General features: G+C 39.3%; 1 protein-coding gene and 1 long non-coding RNA gene across 4 annotated transcripts; one reads left to right on the top strand and one right to left on the bottom strand.

Moving 5' to 3' along the window:
• The first annotated feature begins 327 nt into the window (after positions 1-327).
• LOC144660658 (uncharacterized) lies at positions 328-4,889 on the top strand. 3 transcript variants are annotated; one of them, XR_013572130.1, is made up of 7 exons: positions 333-423; positions 513-633; positions 1,332-1,423; positions 1,887-2,002; positions 2,508-2,599; positions 2,778-2,888; positions 3,685-4,889. It is a non-coding gene; the product is annotated as an uncharacterized LOC144660658 (long non-coding RNA). The 3 variants fall into 3 exon arrangements; XR_013572131.1 differs by having other exon boundaries at positions 328-633; positions 2,508-2,603; positions 3,685-4,888; XR_013572129.1 differs by having other exon boundaries at positions 329-633; positions 3,685-4,888.
• A 6,758-nt stretch (positions 4,890-11,647) lies between these two features.
• Positions 11,648-15,484, bottom strand: LOC144660785 (dickkopf-related protein 3-like). Its single transcript, XM_078521512.1, has 3 exons — positions 12,994-15,484; positions 12,482-12,855; positions 11,648-12,179 (listed from the first exon to the last, which is right to left on the bottom strand). The coding sequence occupies exons 1-3, from the start codon at positions 13,153-13,155 to the stop codon at positions 12,131-12,133; spliced, it is 585 nt and encodes a 194-aa protein (XP_078377638.1). The 5' UTR covers positions 13,156-15,484; the 3' UTR covers positions 11,648-12,130.
• Between the last annotated feature and the right edge of the window lie 3,101 nt (positions 15,485-18,585).

The raw sequence follows: 18,585 nt of genomic DNA, 5'->3' as shown, positions 1-18,585 counted from the left end.
TTCGGGGAACGAACTAAAGAGTTCAATTCCCGAAGAATTCAGGTCTTTTCAGGCTGTGCTGTGACTTCTTCGGGGAATGAATTACACAGTTCATCCCTGAAGAAGTCAGGCCAGGCTGAAGAAATATTGGAATTTACAGTTTATCATCCCAACCGTACGGTCAACATTCCTTTATTAGTTGTTGAAAAGCGATGGTCACAGTAAGGGAAAGATCGAAAAAGAGATTGAGACAAAATGATATTTTCTTTAAAAAAACGAATATATTTTCCCTGTATCGGTCTGTATTCAACTGCTCGATCTCTTCTTTTTTGCGGATCAGTTTGCATTTTGTTCTTATTATTTTTTTTCAGGTTTCTCCATGGTTTTTCCTGGATGACTGTCGATATCCACCTGTGGCGCTATTTCTGGATCTAGATGTGTAAGGTATGTTAAAAAAGGCTTCGAAGGGCTACGTTGGATTATGAATGCCTAGTTAATTAATTTGTGATTTTGTGTGCGTTTGCAGCTTGCAGCTTGCAGCCTCAAAAGAAGAGAAGACCCTGGGACCGGAGAAGAGTCTCTTGAGACGACAGTACAAATGGGAGATGTCCAGCAGTTTTACTTTCATATTCAAGATGGCTGACGGAGCGGACGGTGAGTTTATAGACCTTTATAATGTGACTGCTTTTTGAAGATGCTTAGTTTTTAAACCCGCTTTTCTTGAAAATCACCAGGTTGAATTAGTTATCCTTCCATGTAAGCTCCGTTAGGGCTAGACTACAGAATACAGAGCCACTTTTGACATTAGTTTTCTAAACACAATCTAAGTTTTCTCTTCGGGAATTCCGGCAGCTGGTGCCCAACTTAACCTGCCCAGCTATTTGCGCTTTTTTTTTTAAAAAAAAAAAAAAAAAAAACTTTAATCAAGTAAACAAGGCTTACTTGTTGTGCTTTCACGCTACTCCATTGTATAAAGCAAACCCACAGAAGAATAGTATACTTAGGCTTGTTTTATTTTGTAACGTAATGTTAAAATGGTAGAAAATCTGGGAATTTACAGTGGGTTTCCTTCCCTGTGGAACTGGACATCGTGTATTGTTAGACCAAGGGATCCTAGTGGAGTCTCCCCAAAGCCCTTAAACATTTCCTGCAAGTTTGCCCACACGTATGCATTCCACAAAGAAACTTTTAAGCCAGTTGTCGTTGAAAATAGAGATACAGTACTTACTCTAAGTCAAAGTTGAAAATTGAGGTCAGTTGTCTTCAAGAATGTGTTGTCACAGCAAGACAACTTGGATATGCTATAAATGGTTAATAATCTGCTTTGTGTTTTCTTTGATCTTCCAGACCAGACTAGGATACTGGATGTTGACTAACATGGGCCAAGTATTCGAAGAAAGATGAATGTGAAGGGAAATGATATATTAAAGCAGTCTTCTTTTGGGTGAGTCATAATAAAATAAAATAATATTATAGTTACTGCCAGAGTGCCAGTAAAGGCAGCACACATATTCTTGTGGGAATTTGAGAATTTTGGTATGTGTGATTGGATGTCCAGCATAGTCAAGAACCAGTCAATCAGTGACCATTTTCTACAAGTAGCTAGATGTTATCCAATCGGCAGCTTGCTTATGGCGTCTCACATGGTGCTCTTCTGAGTTTTCAAAACAATATTTCTCTCCTCTCGCAAATAAGAAACACCTTTTTACTGAGTTTAAGATGGAGAGAAAAGCACTAAAGAACACTTGACTGCTGAAAAAAGAACAAATAATATTTGCATTTGGAAGCAGATAAAAATTAAACCATGTACCGGCAAATGCAGCCCTGCAAATCAACTCTTAAACTGAATTGTTTTTGTAGACTAAGAAAATTACTGCAGTATGTTAAATATTACCTTTTTTTCTTAGTTGTCCTCCAGTCTACGCAGACAAGGATCAAATGACCTGCTGTTCTTTCAATAGTTCCCTTTCTAAATAGCAGAGGTGATGCCGTGGTGCAAAGATAGAGGACCTTAGAAAAAATGGTATTTATTCATTTCTGTGTTGCTTTTAAATTTATGGAACTTGTTTTCAAGGAGAAGGACCTAGGAGCTTGTTATTGGAAATTTTACCAAACTGTAGTAGAGAAGTGATCACATGATGTGTGATCTAAAAAAAACATTTGGTTACATCAGAGGGTTTCCTTCCTGTATATATTGACCTGTGTTGTTCTAGAGGAGTCTATTGCCAGCTGCTACCTTTCCCTTCCCAAGTGCTTGTTATAAAATACAAATGTAATGCTAAAAAGCCAAAAAACATTTAAAAATAAGGTCAAATTAATTTTGAATTTTATTATTTCCTATTTATTTATTCATTTACTCACTTATTTTATTTTTTCTTCATTTATTTTATTTTATTTTATTTTTGTAAATTTTCACTGGCCCTGTGGGGACGTGGAATAAAATGTATGTATGTGTCTTCAAGAATGTGTTGTTAACTTAGATATGCTATAAATGGTTAATCTTCCTTGTCTTTTCTTTGATCTTTCAGGTTGGGATACTCGTGTAGACTTACATGGGCCAAGTATTCCAAGAAAGATGATTGTGGAGGAAAACGGCACAATAAACTCAGTGTTCTCCTGGGTGAGTCATAATAAAATAAAATTAAATAAAATTAAGTACAGTTATGACCTTTGGATGTTTGTGACTTAACAATTTATTACAAGTGGTATAAATGTGTTGATATCAGAACTTGCCTTTATTGACAGGGTTGCATTTTCTACAATTTAATTGATTATTTATAACCTTTTTTCCTACTTAGGGTCCAGTCTACACAGGCAAGGATCAAACGACTTGCTGTTATGTCAGTAGTCTCCTTGCTAAATAGCAGAGATGATGCTGTGGCGTGAAGATAGAGGACCTAAGAAAAATGGTATTTATTTTAATCTGCCTGCCTTTGTTATTAAAATTGCAAGTGTCACATTTTAGCCAAGTTTAGATTAAGAAAATGGCCAGCAAATTGACCAAAATATAAAGATAACCACTTAAATCAGTGAAGAAACCTTTCAATACACAAGCAAGCAGAGTATTGACCGGTCTATATAAACTCCCATTTCTTGGAAACAAGTTATGATAATTTAGCTTGAAAACTCATTTTGTGATTGCCCAATTTTTTTAGAACTATTGTTTGTATGCTTCAATGTAACTAGTTCACAAACAAAAATGGTGGCCGCCTTTCTCAATTACTGTTTTTCCTAGTGACCCCATTCAAGCAGTTGCACTCAACTGTAAGTCAGTTCATTTACACAGGAAAGGTTCTTCTAGCAGATATCTCCCGGGGGGGGGGGGTACTCAAGATTTCAAGTGACGGGGATGATCGAAAGATTTTTTTTTAGGTTTGAAATTTTTGACTCTTTTATTTTTTTGGGTAGGAAAATTTGGCAAGTATTTTATTAATTTAAGTAGGGATTTTTCTGGGTATTACAAACAATCCAAAGATTCGTGGTAGTACAAACAAGCATGTTTTGTGTCTGATTTTGGGGGGATTAATTTTTTGGTCTAGGGATTTTTTGGGGGCTTTGTTGAAAGCCCTAGGGATTTTTTGTGTCTTGATTTTTGCCCCCATTCGATTATTCCGTCACTTGAAATCCTTAGTACCCCCCCCCCCTCCCTGGGGATATCTCTTGCCTGCTTGCAAATCTTAGTTATTTTTTCGTCTTTCTTTGCAGGCTCTAGAGCTATCTCACGGAATCCCAGTCTAGCACAATCCTTAGAAGAAAGTGAAGCATTTGTTGACTTCTTTGCTGACTCACTAGTACTAAGTGAAACAAAGTGAAACAAATACCGCCACATCCCAACTGTTACACATCAAAAGCAGGGGAGATCAATGACTGAAAGAACATGCATGTAGTCAGTTGGATATGCTGTGTCTACAGTCCAGCCAAGATTCCTGTCTCTACACACAAACATGACTGAGAAGATCAAGTGATCAACAACTGGTTTCTCCTTACATTGTTAATCCAGTGCCCATCAGTCAAGTGACGAGAACAAAGACAATCATCAACTAGAAGATATTGTCTTGATGAACTCCCAAACTCTCATAACTAATACTTAAAAAATGTATGGGAAATAGTAATGAGAATTGATATGATAAGAAAGCATGGCGAAACAGCATCTTGATTAGGAGAGATCTTATTTGCATTTACTTTCAACACACATTTGCACGATATATGTGACTACAAAACCAGTTCCGTCTGTGACCTCTTTAGTTGGTTGCCATAATAGATTTGAATTTGGGATTACCTCATGTAACCTTGCATGAAAGGTAAACCTGATACCAGGTTCCAAATGACAATATTTTAAAATAATAACCAATATAAACATTTTTAACTGTAATAAAATAATATGTAAATACTTTAAGAGAAAGGTGAGCAATAAAACCACATAACAATTCGATGATCGCATGCCATACATTTACATTTGAAAATTTTACAAATGTAAATGTGCACGGTGTGACGCTCATTGAAATCTATGTGGTTTTGTCGCTCTTCTTTATCTTAATGTATTTATTAAATTCTTTAGTTGTTAGAATTAATAAATAATTAGCTATCAATGAATAATTTAAAATTGTAATAAATAATAAATAAAAACAGTTTGGAACTTAATATCTGGTAATTTTTCATATGTGGTTACTAAAAGGTCACCCCAGATGCAACCCTTAAATGGCAACCAACTGGAGAGGTCACAGACTAAATTAGCTCTGCAGTTGCATTTATCATGTGAATGTGTGGTGAAATTAAATGTAAGTACAGCCTTTTTTGATTGAGGTATTTATAAAGCATATTTTTACTACAATGTTTTTATGGCCAATAAATCTGGGATCCTTTATTCAGGAAATGCAGAAATTGTAACAAATGAAGGAAATTCATTAATAAAATGAAATAAAAGAAAATCGTACTTTTTAATCTTTCTAAGTCTTGTATTTGTCTGAATTGTATTTTGTGATTAGTAGCATTGTGTATCAAACCCCCCCCCCCCCCCCGGCCCCGCCCCTCCGTTGGGGGGGGGCGGGGACGGCTGTCGCTTGCATTGTGTAAATACCGGTTTTTTGGCAGAGATGTGGAGTGCAAATGTAGGGGACTGGGGAGGGGCTAAAAATAAGCATGCGTCACTTTAACATGTTAATATTTTTAATAGTTTTTTAAACTTAAAATAAAATAAATCAAATTGCCCCTTGGGTTAACTTGCAACCGTGATAATATTTTTTTAAAATTTCCTTTTAATTTTATAAAACGTAAAAAAATTTGAAGTTTGAAATAAACCCTTGATATTTGCGACGCGATTTGCGTTACAATCCAGGAGGAGGTGGGGAGGGGGGGGGGTACTCCCCCAAAATACCTAAACGGGTATGTTCCGCCTAATAGGGTCTAGAACAGGGTATGATATTTCAAACGCACGAAAGTTTCAATTTATGAACTGCCAAAACGGGGTGCTAAAAAATTGAAATAATCAATGTAAAGAAAATAAATTTCCTTGTGCTGCGTGGCCTTGTAAGTACAAATACGTTCTCCTATGAGTTGTGCCTAATTAGTCAGCGTCGGCCCTCCGGGTCAGGATTTCGGTTACGCTCGCTTGCCCATGACAAATTTGAGTGCGCGCGCCTGGCGCCCCCCAAGATAACCTTTTTCTAGAACGGGGTATCATTTTCAATGAAATTCTTTCTAGGACGGGGTGCTACTTGAAGACACGGACGGCACACAACCATCTTATACATACCTGAGTAGCCACTCCCCCCCCCCCCCCCCCCCCCAATTGCAATAAAATAGGTGAATTATGTGCGAATTTTCCTGTGTGGAATAAAAAAAAACACTTAAAATGATCTGTTTAAAAGATAAACGCGAAGAGAAAATGACATTTTTACTTGCTTTTTTGGTACTTCTGTACATTAGCCCTGTTGTGTTTACTGAATGCCATATCAGCCTTCTTATAACATAATTTTTGTTCTATTCCTGCAAGCCTCAATATAGTGTGATAAGCCGATTTTTATGAGTAAAATCCAAAAACGCCCATCCACCTCGGGCATTTGCAATCTCGTTCCCAGCGTCTCTCATCTTCCCGCCCCCCTGGGAACGAGGTTGGGGCATTTGACTTTTCTTGGAAAAACTGTGGTAAAATTCCCGCTAAGTTGGCAGTTTACGCGGTCAAATAACCCACTGCAACTGGTTAGGACTTCACAGAGCTTCAAATTCTCCACACTTCGGTTTTGCAGGGGGAAGGGGTAGCCTACAACAAAACGTGCACTTTTGTAAAATATTGTTGAAATGAGACAGACTATCGTTTATTTCCTTATTAAAATTCAGTCCTCTTGATGAGCTCTTAACTTTAGTGCCTCATTTTCGATGTTGTTCTTGCAAACAGCTCTATTTATGGGAGGATTGTATTGAACAAGCAACGCTGTGTGGAATTACTAATGATGTAGTGCCGATTTTATGCGTATCGAAATCGTAACGGGCTTATTTGAATGCGTGACGTGGCCGAGTGATTTACCACACCTCGGTTTAACCACTGAAAATGAAGATGTTTTCACAAAGTTTTCAGACTCATTCGTTTGAAGATTATACATGTTCAGCCTTGGCCACAAGATACAATAAATAGGCGTCGGCTCCGAAAAACAGAATGTGTCGTGTGTATCCGTGATATACCTTAGGGTTACTATGTTAGGGCTCGCCGGTTGGGCCTCCTTGTGTCGTGCCGCTGTCCCCCCTCAGTGGCCCTGTTCACTTCACGAGGGCAAGAAGGGGGGAGAGAGGGTCGCCGGCCGTGGGGCTATTCCGCGGGACCCACTTTCTCATTTTATTCACTTTTCTTTCGTGTGATTGTTTGTTCATTTTGTGCTTTGTTCTTCACTGAACATTTTTCCTCTTAGCTAATTGTTTTTTTTTTTTATTTTCCGTCGCTAAATTTATTCGCTATCTTCTCAATCGCTAAAAATAGTAACTGAAGGTATGCAATTCCCATTGCCATATACTTGCAACATTCTGACTATTTGCAGAGTCAAGAACCTCTTCATTATTACTGGGAGGTACAGATTCTTAATGATTTTTATCAAAAGATCTCCAAGTGGTCAACAGATTTTTGAGCCTGAATAGTTCGCCTCGTGTTGTGCTCTTAGTTAGGAGAGACACTTACAAGAAGGAATTTTTAAGCCAAATATATACTAATGACTTCTGTAAACCATGCAAGGACCACTTGAACAAACAGGAGCAAATTGTAGCCGGATATTGGTGTTGATCAGGATCAGCAATGGACTTAATAAACAAACTTTGAAATGCAGGGCCGATCAAACATCGAAAACTGATGTGTTATATATTATATTTAATTTGGCCCAATATTAATGCCCCTGTTGTAGGTTGGTTTTGTCCATCCGCAATATTGGGCCGATTAAATACAAAATATAACCCATCAGGTTTCAGCTGTTTGATCAGCCCTGCAAGTGACTATCTTAAGGCGGGGGTAAATATAAATTTGAGTGGAATTTTAAGAGGTTTAAAGAAGGGGTAGCTAAGGGGTAGAAGAAAGAAAATTATTTTTGGAACACCACCAGTTAATTGGGAGGCGCGGTGGCCTAATGGTTAGAGCGCCGGACTCCGGATCGAGCGGTCCGAGTTCGAGCCCCGGCCGGGGTCACTTGAGTTGTGTTCTTGGGCAAGACACTTTACTCTCATAGTGCCTCTCTCCACCCAGGTGTATAAATGGGTACCGGCGACATAATGCTGGGGGGGGGGGGGGGAACCCTGCAATGGACTAGCATCCCATTCAGGGGGGAGTAGAAATATTCCTAGCCGCTTAATGCTACGGAAACCGGGATAAGCTCCGGCAGTGTGGGCCGCTTAGCCTGCGCCGCAGACGTAACTTAACCCCGGTCAGTAGAATCAGGATTTAGTTTCGTCGGCGGCGCAGGCTAGGGCCGCTTGGCTCCTGGCTTCTCCTTTACCAGTTAATTGACCCCCACGCAAGAGCACCCTCCCCCCCCGGGTTGTCAGGAGACTGTCTGGTGTCCATCAACTATAAATTTTTAACTTCAAATTCTAATTTTAAAATCATATTAAATCTTCAAAATTCCTCATTTCTCTAAATTTTTTCTATCTCCTCCCAAACATCCCCAAAAAACAATAAAAAAATTACAAAACATAGATTCGTGTAATGAGCGGACAGTTTTTTAAATTGCTTAAAAAGCGAACGAGATGAGTTAAACACTGGAAAAACAACCTTCAGGTGCATCCCTAACTAAGTTCGCGTTTTTTATTTACAATTCTGAAATGAAAATGGCCAGAATGTGAAATGCGCGCGTGTTTTTATTCCGCATTCTTATACCGGAATGAACAGAACGCCATTCCATCCATTCTGCTCCTAGGGGCAGAATGAACAGAATTTTGGGAATGAAAATCCAACATAGCCCGCGATTCGAGGGATATGTCTCTTCTCCTTTACGAATAACACTGCCAGAACATTCGGCAAATCCATTACAGTCTCAATACTCTCTTTCTACCCTTTTAAAAGCTACAATGGCAGCCTTTTCGTCGGCCACCATACTTTTACTCGTGCCAGGACCGCGCATATCAACTCGACTACAAACCGAATTACAGTCAACTCTCTCTTAACGGACACCTCTATAAGACGGACACCTCCATAAGACGGACACCTGGTGATGGTCCCTGCCGTTTCTCAGTCATTTTACTGTAACAAAACTCCCTATAAGACGGACACCTCTCTAAGACGGACAACGGACACTTTAAACCCAAAAAAACACACACCTCCAATTATTAACAGACACTTGAGAAGTGTTTTTTATTAGTGAAAATACTTCCAAACATCGTATGGACCTAAAGCAAAGTTACATGTACATATAGACGTGATGCAATTTGCAACAATTATGTACTTTTCATGTTTTAGAAGCAGTGAACTATCGATTGTAGTGAACAAACGAGTCAATTTTCTGATATCATTGTTGTCCCAGTTTGTAGGTTTTGTTAAAGAAAGCGACTTTAAACAGACTCAAAACAGACATGTATTGACTGTGCATAGGATCAGCTTTATTATCTCAGAATAACTGGTGTCATGTTACCTCGACTCTCTACAAGCCGGACACCTCTCTAAGACGGACAGTTGTAGCCGGTCCCGAAGGTGTCCCTCTAAGAGAAAGTTGACTGTATTCCTAACTTTCTGTACCGACTATTCTCATTCCAGAATTGTGGATAAAAAACGCGCCCTAAGTGTAAGCCCGATGGCTTATATTCGGGGGGGGGGGGGGGGGGGGGGTGGGGGGAGGGGTGGATGTTTTTGGAAGGAATTTTGTCTCTGGGATTTTGGATAATGCATGGGGCTTATTTTCAGAATGTTAACAATTTAAAGGTAATGCTTCAAATATGCTAGGATAACCTACGGCGGACCAACATTGCTTCCAGGAGACGTACCACAGCATCTTTTTTCTCCGTCCTTCAGAACCCAGCGTTTTGTGCCCCTGATCGACTTAGATTTGGTCAATACCGGCGAACAGTCCTAAATACTAAGATCAATAGTGATCATTGCTTTCCGTTTTGGAAACTAACTGAAGTACTATTTAGCTGACCTCAAAGCAGATTTGTGTCTACAGACAATGATCGCATGCGACTTTGTGCAGCAAGGGCTTTTTCGGGGATTTAGCTTTATTGCTGAGCGGGAGGTGCCCTGCCACCTTCCGGGATCTTTTATATCAAGTGGACCAAAACATCATCAAGGAACATGGTGTTTAATGGAAACCTTGACTCTCCCGCTTACAGGCAGAACTCAAAGTTATACAAAAAGGACAATTGTCATAAACGAGTTGTAGCCAATAGCGTTTCGACAACTCAGTTTGACTTACGTAAGCTATACAAATATAGAAAATTCTGAGGATATTACTTTTCACGCCCTTAAAACCTGGAGCTCATTACTTATTCGAAGGCTTTGTTCTAAGAGCAGGTGCAAAACACCTATACACTAGCTTTACGATAACAGAATATTGTGTTGTTTCAAAATCTACCTTTTTTACCGAAAAACGTTCCGTAACATTTGTTTTGATATGGACTTTTCAGTGATTTTGTTATCAGCAGGAAATTAATGAGACTGGATTCTTTACTGAAACGAATAAAGTGATCATGATTTAGAAGGGAGTTTCATTTTTTCAATATTTATGAGTGACTCAGTTCATGTGTTAAGTTTACTTGCCCGGCTGACAAAAACGGAGCGCGTTTAATGTTGATTTGGTGTGCTTATCGTTTAACTATTAAACGTTGAATTTTATGCAGTACAATCAATTTTTACACAAGACCTTTTAACCCTGACCAATTGGCTGAATTCCTCAATACACGCGAACGTGCTTGATATAATGTCAACACAAAACAAGGGACAACTTTTTTCCAATGATCACAATGAAACAGTTTGTACAGCCTTGATTACTAGTGTATTCAGTGGTACTACATTAGGAAGTACTTACCAAATTTCTTGTCAATTAACGTCTAAACTGCTCCATACGAGTAAGGCGTTCGTCGCGTTTGGCTTTGAGAGAACGCACGCTACAAAGCTCTCTGAATCTATACTGTATCTATGAAACGTGACTCAATGAAGGCCGTGCATGTTTTTTCTCAGTGTTTAATAAGGCGCAAGATTGAGGTCCTTGTATGCAGACAACGAGGCTACTCATCTTGGCCTATAAACAACAAAATGACAACACGTAGGCTTTTAAGTGCGGAATAATGAAATGGCAGGTCAACTGTCGGATAAAGATGTTTGAAAAATGATTAAATCATTGGAAGCTTTTTAGTTATCGGAAGTTTTACAGGAAAATCGGCGCGTGGAGAAATGATTAAGACAAGCTTGACTTTACAGATTAAATTCGGCTTTTATAAAATGCACGTTAGCTTGCCGGCTTTTATAAAATGCACGTTAGCTTGCCTAGTTTGCTTAAAGTTTGCTAAGTTAAAAAAAAAAACTGAAAAAGATGTCATGTCGCTATGTCAGTTAAGTTATGAAGTTATGTCTGACGTTATGTTGAGTCTTGATCTGTGCATTTCTTCGCCTAGGGCAGTTTTGCCCAAGTGGTTCGTCGTGCGAGAACCAGAAAAGCTCAGCTCAACATCGACTTGATGTAAATACGTTACACAAATTTGAAACGGGACAAGCATAATTTAACATTATATGTCTTTAGAATCATTGGCATTGTCTAGCTTTCCTGATTTCTTTAGCTCGCTATTGTGGCTGGCACCGTCAGTAATGCATTAACACACAATCAGATCTGCTGTTAAGGAATCTTCCATTGTGTTCACTGAATAACCTAATTACCCTTTACAGAAGAAGACTTGATCGCTGGGAGGGATTTATCTGTAGTTTAAGTAATCATCTCTAAAAGCCGTTTGCGTTTGGAACGAAAAGCATTTGAAAACAAAACAAAAACGGTTGTTTCGAAATGTCTTGGCCTGTCTCTGGAGTCCAAATAATTGCGTTACTTCATAAAGACGCAATATTGACGAAAGGATTTAACAAGCAAACTCCAACATGCAAAACTGGTCGAGCTTGCGTCTTTCGTGGGAGTCAATTACGCAAGTCCGACAACACAGAATTGTTAGAGCGTAACATTTTCATTAGTTACTAAAACAAAGTACTGCTTACTCGTTTCTCAAAACTTTTTATTTCGAGAAAAAAAATATATTTGGCTTACTTACTTAACGCTTTATGTCCATTAAACTCAAATACCTTGGTTTTGACACCTAAAAGCCATTGTACTGATTAACAAAAGTTTCAACAATGTTTACCCTGGCTTTGCATATTGATGGTTGTTCCACGCTACAAAAATATATCTTTATTCCTTCGCTTTAGCGTCCTTTCCGAGTCCAACTTACGGATATTTAACCTTGTAATCAGGAAGGGATGATAATTTATACTGTCATTTAAATCTACTATACATCACTTGGAGTGTGAAATATGTTATATACATAATTATATTTATCTAACACTTCAATAGTTTGGGTCTATATTGGAGTGGGAATGCATTTAGTGTGCTCTTCTTTCGCACAGTCGTTCGCTCCCAATTCTGTGACGCGAAATTCGATCGCCAACATTTCGCGGTTACCGATTGTCCAGGTTTAAACCTTCCGTTGGCTAAAGCTTTTGGCAAGTTCTCTTTTTTCTGTCGAGCCGAGAAACAAATCTGCAAATAAACAACAGACATAAACGAAATAAGTATTGAATCATTACACAATTCACACGAGTTAAGTAACTTTTGCGGTTAGTAACGGAAAATCAAGGAAGGAAACTAGATTAGGGCAAAACACCACAAGGCACAAAAGGGAAAGACAAAAGAATAATGATTGTGGAGGCGTATTATTTTTCCTTGTACAGAATTGCTACGTAGAATTTTAACTGCAGTGTCTGGGAGAGTAGCGAACGTATATGGCAACCGTCCGGGATCCGGCGACCGGTGCAAATAGCTGTGGTATCACGCGTTCTTACCTCTTTCTATGCCGGTGTTTAATTTTCTTGCAAATCAATCCTGCCGCGCAAGGGCACTTTTGGTTTAAAGAGTAATCGAGACCACCTTCCGGTACGGTACAGTCTTCACCCTCTTCAAGCAATCGTCTGCAGATTGGCTCCCCGTGAACTTTTACACAGCACAATCCCGAATCACATTTACGGTCCTTCTTGCACCTCGCTCCCTGTGTTCCACGCGGTAGGGCCCTCCTACAAGCTCCGAACACGCACTCCATCCCATCACAGCACATGTTGTTACGTCGGCACTGTGAGTCTATTGGCTTGCAAGCATGACACTGGCCGTTGTGTTTGTGACAGTAGTTCCCTTGACGGCAATGCCTGTCTTTCCTGCAGGGCTGTAGATGGAAATGGCATTGGGAGTTAGAACAAGTTGCATTCCCATTGCGTTATTTTCGAATGCAGCTTGTGACATGCACAGATACCCAGATCAGGGCAGACACCGACTTTAAAACCGCGACACTAATCGTACTTACGTTTTGCAAAGTCGAATTTTCCTTAGTGTTGTTGTCAGAGGTGGTCTGTTTCCCTTCGTCCGTATCGACTGGATTCACGCTGAGAATCCAGCTGTATACCACACTATCCACGACTTCAACAGAAGCCAGGAGAAAAATCACAAGCAAAATATATCTTTTCATGACGATCTATTGGCAATTTACGCACAGCTTTGACAGAACAGAGGCTAAGTAGATCGTAAACGACTAATTAAGCATCTGCCAGTTCATATAAATGACATTTAACACGTGTCATTTACACGGACGACAGTAAAACTTGTCAAGACGCGGCCAATAGTAGGCGGGCAAATTTCAATGGCTGTGTGTTCAATGGGTTCGTGGGCGTGGATAAGTAATTAACGAGGAGGAGAAGAAACGCCTGCTGTGTTTAGTCTTTTATTGACTCGTCTAATTAATCTTCTGTCATGACTCAACAGGCGGGTTAACTCCAAGCAAACTGGCCATGCTTCATCACATACAAGCTTTGTTTCGAATTTGGACGCCAACATTAGAAATGGGAGTAGATCTTTGTCAAAGATTCTCAGGTGTAAATATGTAAATTAAAGTGTCCCCAAATCATGATTTCAAATATTGCATTTTCATGTCTTGTAAGGTATAGCTATTGATAATAACATAAAGTAATGCAGAATGCCACTCAGAAATCTTAACACGTTTTCAATAATGGCAACAGCTCATGTTAAGCTGTACTTATTAACTATTTCTGTTTCGTAAACAGGAACATTTTAAGAGCAAGGCACGTACAGTGTCAATCGAAATTAAAATGTAATACGTTTACCATTCAATTAACGCTTGGTAGATAAATCAATTAGTGCACAGTATGAGGTGTAATTATTGGAACACTTCATGCAGATCCAACATTCACGGTCTTCTATTCGCCAGGAATTCAAGAGATTAATAACATCGATAAATTATGATTTTCGTGCCAGGAGAAATGTGAAGGAACGCTCTGCGTGTGACTTTTGAATTGATTGTTTTCCTAAGTACTTGATAGACATGACATAATATAAAATAAAACAATTTTAATACCCCGTAATGTTACGTCCGTCTGTAACGACTGGCCGTGTCTAGGGTCGTCTGACCGACGCTTTAACGCTACCACAGCCAGCCGAGCTGCAGTTTGGCCTGGAAAACAGATATTACCGATTATCATGGATAAACATGAACCGCAGAATTTCCATCGTGCGTATATATGTTGGTTGGCTGGAGATCAAGGGATTTAGGTGAAGTCGCTTAGCCGTGCAGTTTTAAGAGCCTTAAAATGGACGTCAATCGCTAAGATGGCGTGATATTACGTCCATTATACTGTCATCACTGTTATAAAGCTTACCACGGTGTCAGTAAAGCTCAGAATATACTCTTAGATATTGAAATCTCGACGAAACTGCTTAAAGTTTTAAATTCCTCAGGATTCATATCTTGTAATAATTTTCTCATACTAATTAGATGCTAGTGGAATGACTCGTGAAAGGACCCTCTTGGTCTGATAAAATACGTGCAAGAGAACATGTAAAGTGAGACCAGCGCATTAAGAAATGGCAAAATTAATCCAAACGAAAGCCAAGTACTCAAAACATGCTTAATTTATCACGTACCAACATGAGATGCGATAACAGCAGAGCGTCCCTTCCAAGTATTTTCACGTCATCAATAACAGGATATTGTTTACATTGATTTGTACTTGTCCAGCCACTTAACCCTTGGTGTCAGGCGACGTCACGCCCACTCAATCACTATTCATCATGTTGGTTGTTTTTCTCTGCTGCAGTAGAACCCTGGTAACTCGAACTCGGATAACTCGAGCACCCTGCTAACTCGAACTAACTTCCATTTCCCTTGGATTTCACCCCACTTTTCAGTCATTTTTACACAAACTCGGATAACTCGAAAACTCCGCTAACTCGAAATAAGTTTCGTTTCCCTTGATCAAAATTTGGGTCAAATTTACCTCGATAACTCGAATTCCGGTTCTTGCAACTCACCACGGTTGCCCATTGATTAGAGCAACGAATAGATCACGTATTTGACAGCCATTTTCCACTCCTATCATAAGAATTTATGGTCGTGTTAGAGTTTCTGACGAGACAAGTTTATTTTGCACTGTACTGTATACTGAAGTGCTGAAAAATTAGTAAACTAAATTCAATATTCAATCAACCCCGATAACTCGAAACCCCGCTTACTCGAACGTTTTTTCGTTTCCCTTCAGAGTTCGAGTTACCGGGGTTCTACTGTATTTCAAACGGGCACCGAACCTGTTTGGAATTCTTAACATCAAGGGTGCTTCTGCTGAACTCTTTCGCCGCCCTACCTTCCACGAACCTCGATATTATGCCAGTGCCAAATTTTGCGTTGTTAGAAGTCCTTCTAGAATCCAGTAAGCCGTGACAAGAACGTAAAAAATAATGTGAACGGATATTGCACGTCAATTGCTTCTAAATGATAAAAACAGTTAAGTATCATTTTGTTTATTACTTTGGCAGTTAAAGAAACGGTTAGAATAGAATAGACAGATTTTTCAGTAAGTTACACTCTGACTGAGAGCAAAGATCTACGAAACTGACCGACTAAATATATAACTGAAGTACGGGCGGATCCGATACTCTTGGGAAACTACATTGTTTGGCTTGCAGTGCTTGTACTCTCGTTGAGGTACGCACTTGTTTCGAGTGCACCCACAAGGGGGTCCGTGGGTGTAACACTTTCGATAGGCGTACCTTCGTTATGGCCAAATGCTATATCCTCCACTTGCGGTATACTATCTGCGGCGTTGCTGTGGAGCAACTGAAATCACACAGGTTCAACTCCTAGCAAGGTCAAAGTGTTTTTCTTCGAATGTTGTTATTTCATTGCTGTGATGGTGCGATATAACACCCTAAACGATTTTTGTGCTTCCGTCATGGTCCACGAATTACTGCCGTTTGCTAAAATTAGCAGAACTGTTGTGGTTGCCATTAAGAGCAATTCAGTGTGAACTGTTTTAACCTCGAACAGTACAGCTAAGGGGCGAGGTGATTTGAGTTTATTAGAGATCGTACCAAAGGGGTGTTTGATTTACTGCGCTCTGAACAATTGTCAATGTGAAAGGTTTTGAAGTCTTGAAGCCAGGCACCCACCGTTAGCTAATGACTGTAATGCTGAAGTAAACAAACACATAAATTTGCGAGACACTATTTCATCCACTATAGGAAACGCGTATTAATGATATTTGATAAACAGCAGTAAAAGCTGCCCGTATAGTTCGTTGTTATCAACCAAGGGTGAGGTCCACAAATAGAAATATTGACTGAGTTCTTAAAGTTTGTCCATGTGGACCAAGACGATGTCAAGGACACCTACGACCAAAATAAAACTAGTTCAATATTTCTACCTTTAGACCAAATATACTTGGTCAATAAGATCTTTTTTTTCCTAACACAGCCGTCAAAGCTCTAGAGGTGATTCGAAAAGTGGAGCTCTTCGTTTACGAGAATGAACTCTCATATTAAAGCGACCACACGCTGAAAGAAAAGAGTCTGTTCGCTTACCAGAACTTTTAGCATACAACTTTCTACCTAGCCTGTGTACAGCCGTCCCGCTCCGCTGTACACAGGCTTCTTTCTACCTCAGTCTCAGATTAACACTTTTTTACCATCTTGGACTTGAACTTTTAATTCTGGATCTTTATCGACGAGCATGTAAGGGAATCAATGTTGAAGTAGAGTTTACTTTTATTAAGTGCGGACAAATAGGTCCTAATACGAATCAGTATAATTGAGTGTTCGCTTACAAGAACTTTACAACAAAGGACAAGACCTGCTGAGAAATTTCCAGAAGTGCTCGCGGTCGTTAAGCGAGTCGTTTACAGTGTTTTATAAGCGGGGTTTTGCAATGGCGGTCGTAAGTAGAGCTGGTATCTTACGCGAGTGGTCTCAAGGAGAGCTTTGACTGTATAGAAAAAGGCTGCTTAAATTGGCCAGCGCGGGAGCGAGCCTGACGAAAAAATCTGGACCGCTCGTTAACCAATAAGAATACGCGATTCGTTTCAATGGCGCACGTAGCAGAAAAATATCAAATTTGACTACTGATTGCACCAGAAAATCATATAAAAAGTGTATAATCTACGGTCTTATATTAGTACAAGAAATCACGCTGGATATTGGAATACAAGGGAGGCTTGTAAATCTTACTGTGCTTTTCTGAAATCCCGCGTGGTTTCATAATTGCTAGGCCATGATATATTACCGTTGCTAAATTTGGAAATAGTTGTAACAAAGTCAATTCAGGGTGTTTTATGTATTATGACCTCAAACAGTACAAATAACGGGCAAGGTCAGCTGAGTTTATAGCTCATACCAACTGGGTGTTTGATTTACCGCTTCCGACAATTGTTAAGTGTAAAAAGTTTTGTAGTAGATATACAGCATTAGTATATTCTGGATAGCGTTGTTGGCGCGCTCTGATTGGCTACTCAAACTCCGGAAATCCTTTGCTATTCACCTCCGAGCATCTCGCGCGTGAAAATGTAATCGTTGCTCTTTTCAGAGTTTAATTTATTTGAAAATAGACCGCTTTCCACGTCTATTTATTGCTTGTAAAGATATCGAAAATTAAAAAGCGTGCATCTAACATAAAGAAACATTTAGACTCCTCACCCCTAAAATTTGAACTAAAAACTAAAGCTACTTTTGTCGCTCGATAAAAGTTGTGACATTCACAACACGATATACGAAACTCTTGATTCACTTGTCAATTCAGAAACCTTTGTCGTGAATGCTTGCGCTGAACTTCACGATTTCACAGTTAAAGATAAAAACAAAGGTTTATTCCAACTACAAAAGGTTCTCACGCGAAAGGCTCAAAATCCAGCTAAAAATATATATGTCTGATTTTTTGAAAAAGGGGTCAACGTTATTTTCAGCGCTTGGTGCGAAATCCGTCGAAAACGTTTTTTTCTGGCCAGAAACTATCTCCAAAGTAGACGATATAGAAACTAAAAGAAATGTCATTTTTTTTTCTCGTCTCCTTTGACTTATTAACCCTTTAAGTCCTAGCAACGCATATGTGCGTGGAAAATACCAGCAGTGATTGAAAAAACTCTAGCTTTTACATATCTGGGCACATGATAGTAATGACTGCTTTTTATGGCAAAGTGATAATTTTCATAGCTTTAAAAGCCAACTAACTGACTAAAACTCTTGATTTCTGTTGCATATGGTTGTTTGTTCAGCAGCAAATCTGAAAATGCCCGTTTTCTACGTAACAGGACAACAACAAAAAACACACATCTTTGCCTCCATTTTTTTTAATGAAAAAATAATTCTGACTTCAAAAATATACATTTGCAGCAAACTTCAACCCTATTCCCTTCCGTTCACCAAGGAAATTTCCCATCAATCATTCAGCAGACTCAGCAATTACTATTCGATTAGAGCTATGCTTGCAAACCTGTAATTTCCTCGTTGCTGACCGAAAGGGATGCTTGGGAAAAACAGTCATGGCGATATATTTTTTATAAGTGTCGAGCCACCCAATCCTGCAGGCAAAATGTTGCACCGATTGCATTCTTTGGAAGTC

This window comes from Oculina patagonica, chromosome 7, assembly GCF_052425735.1.
Source record: "Oculina patagonica isolate OP01 chromosome 7, crgOcupat, whole genome shotgun sequence".
Classification (NCBI taxonomy): domain Eukaryota; kingdom Metazoa; phylum Cnidaria; class Anthozoa; order Scleractinia; family Oculinidae; genus Oculina; species Oculina patagonica.
The sequence above is the reverse complement of the archived record's forward strand: the minus strand, read 5'-3'. Positions and strand labels throughout refer to the sequence as shown.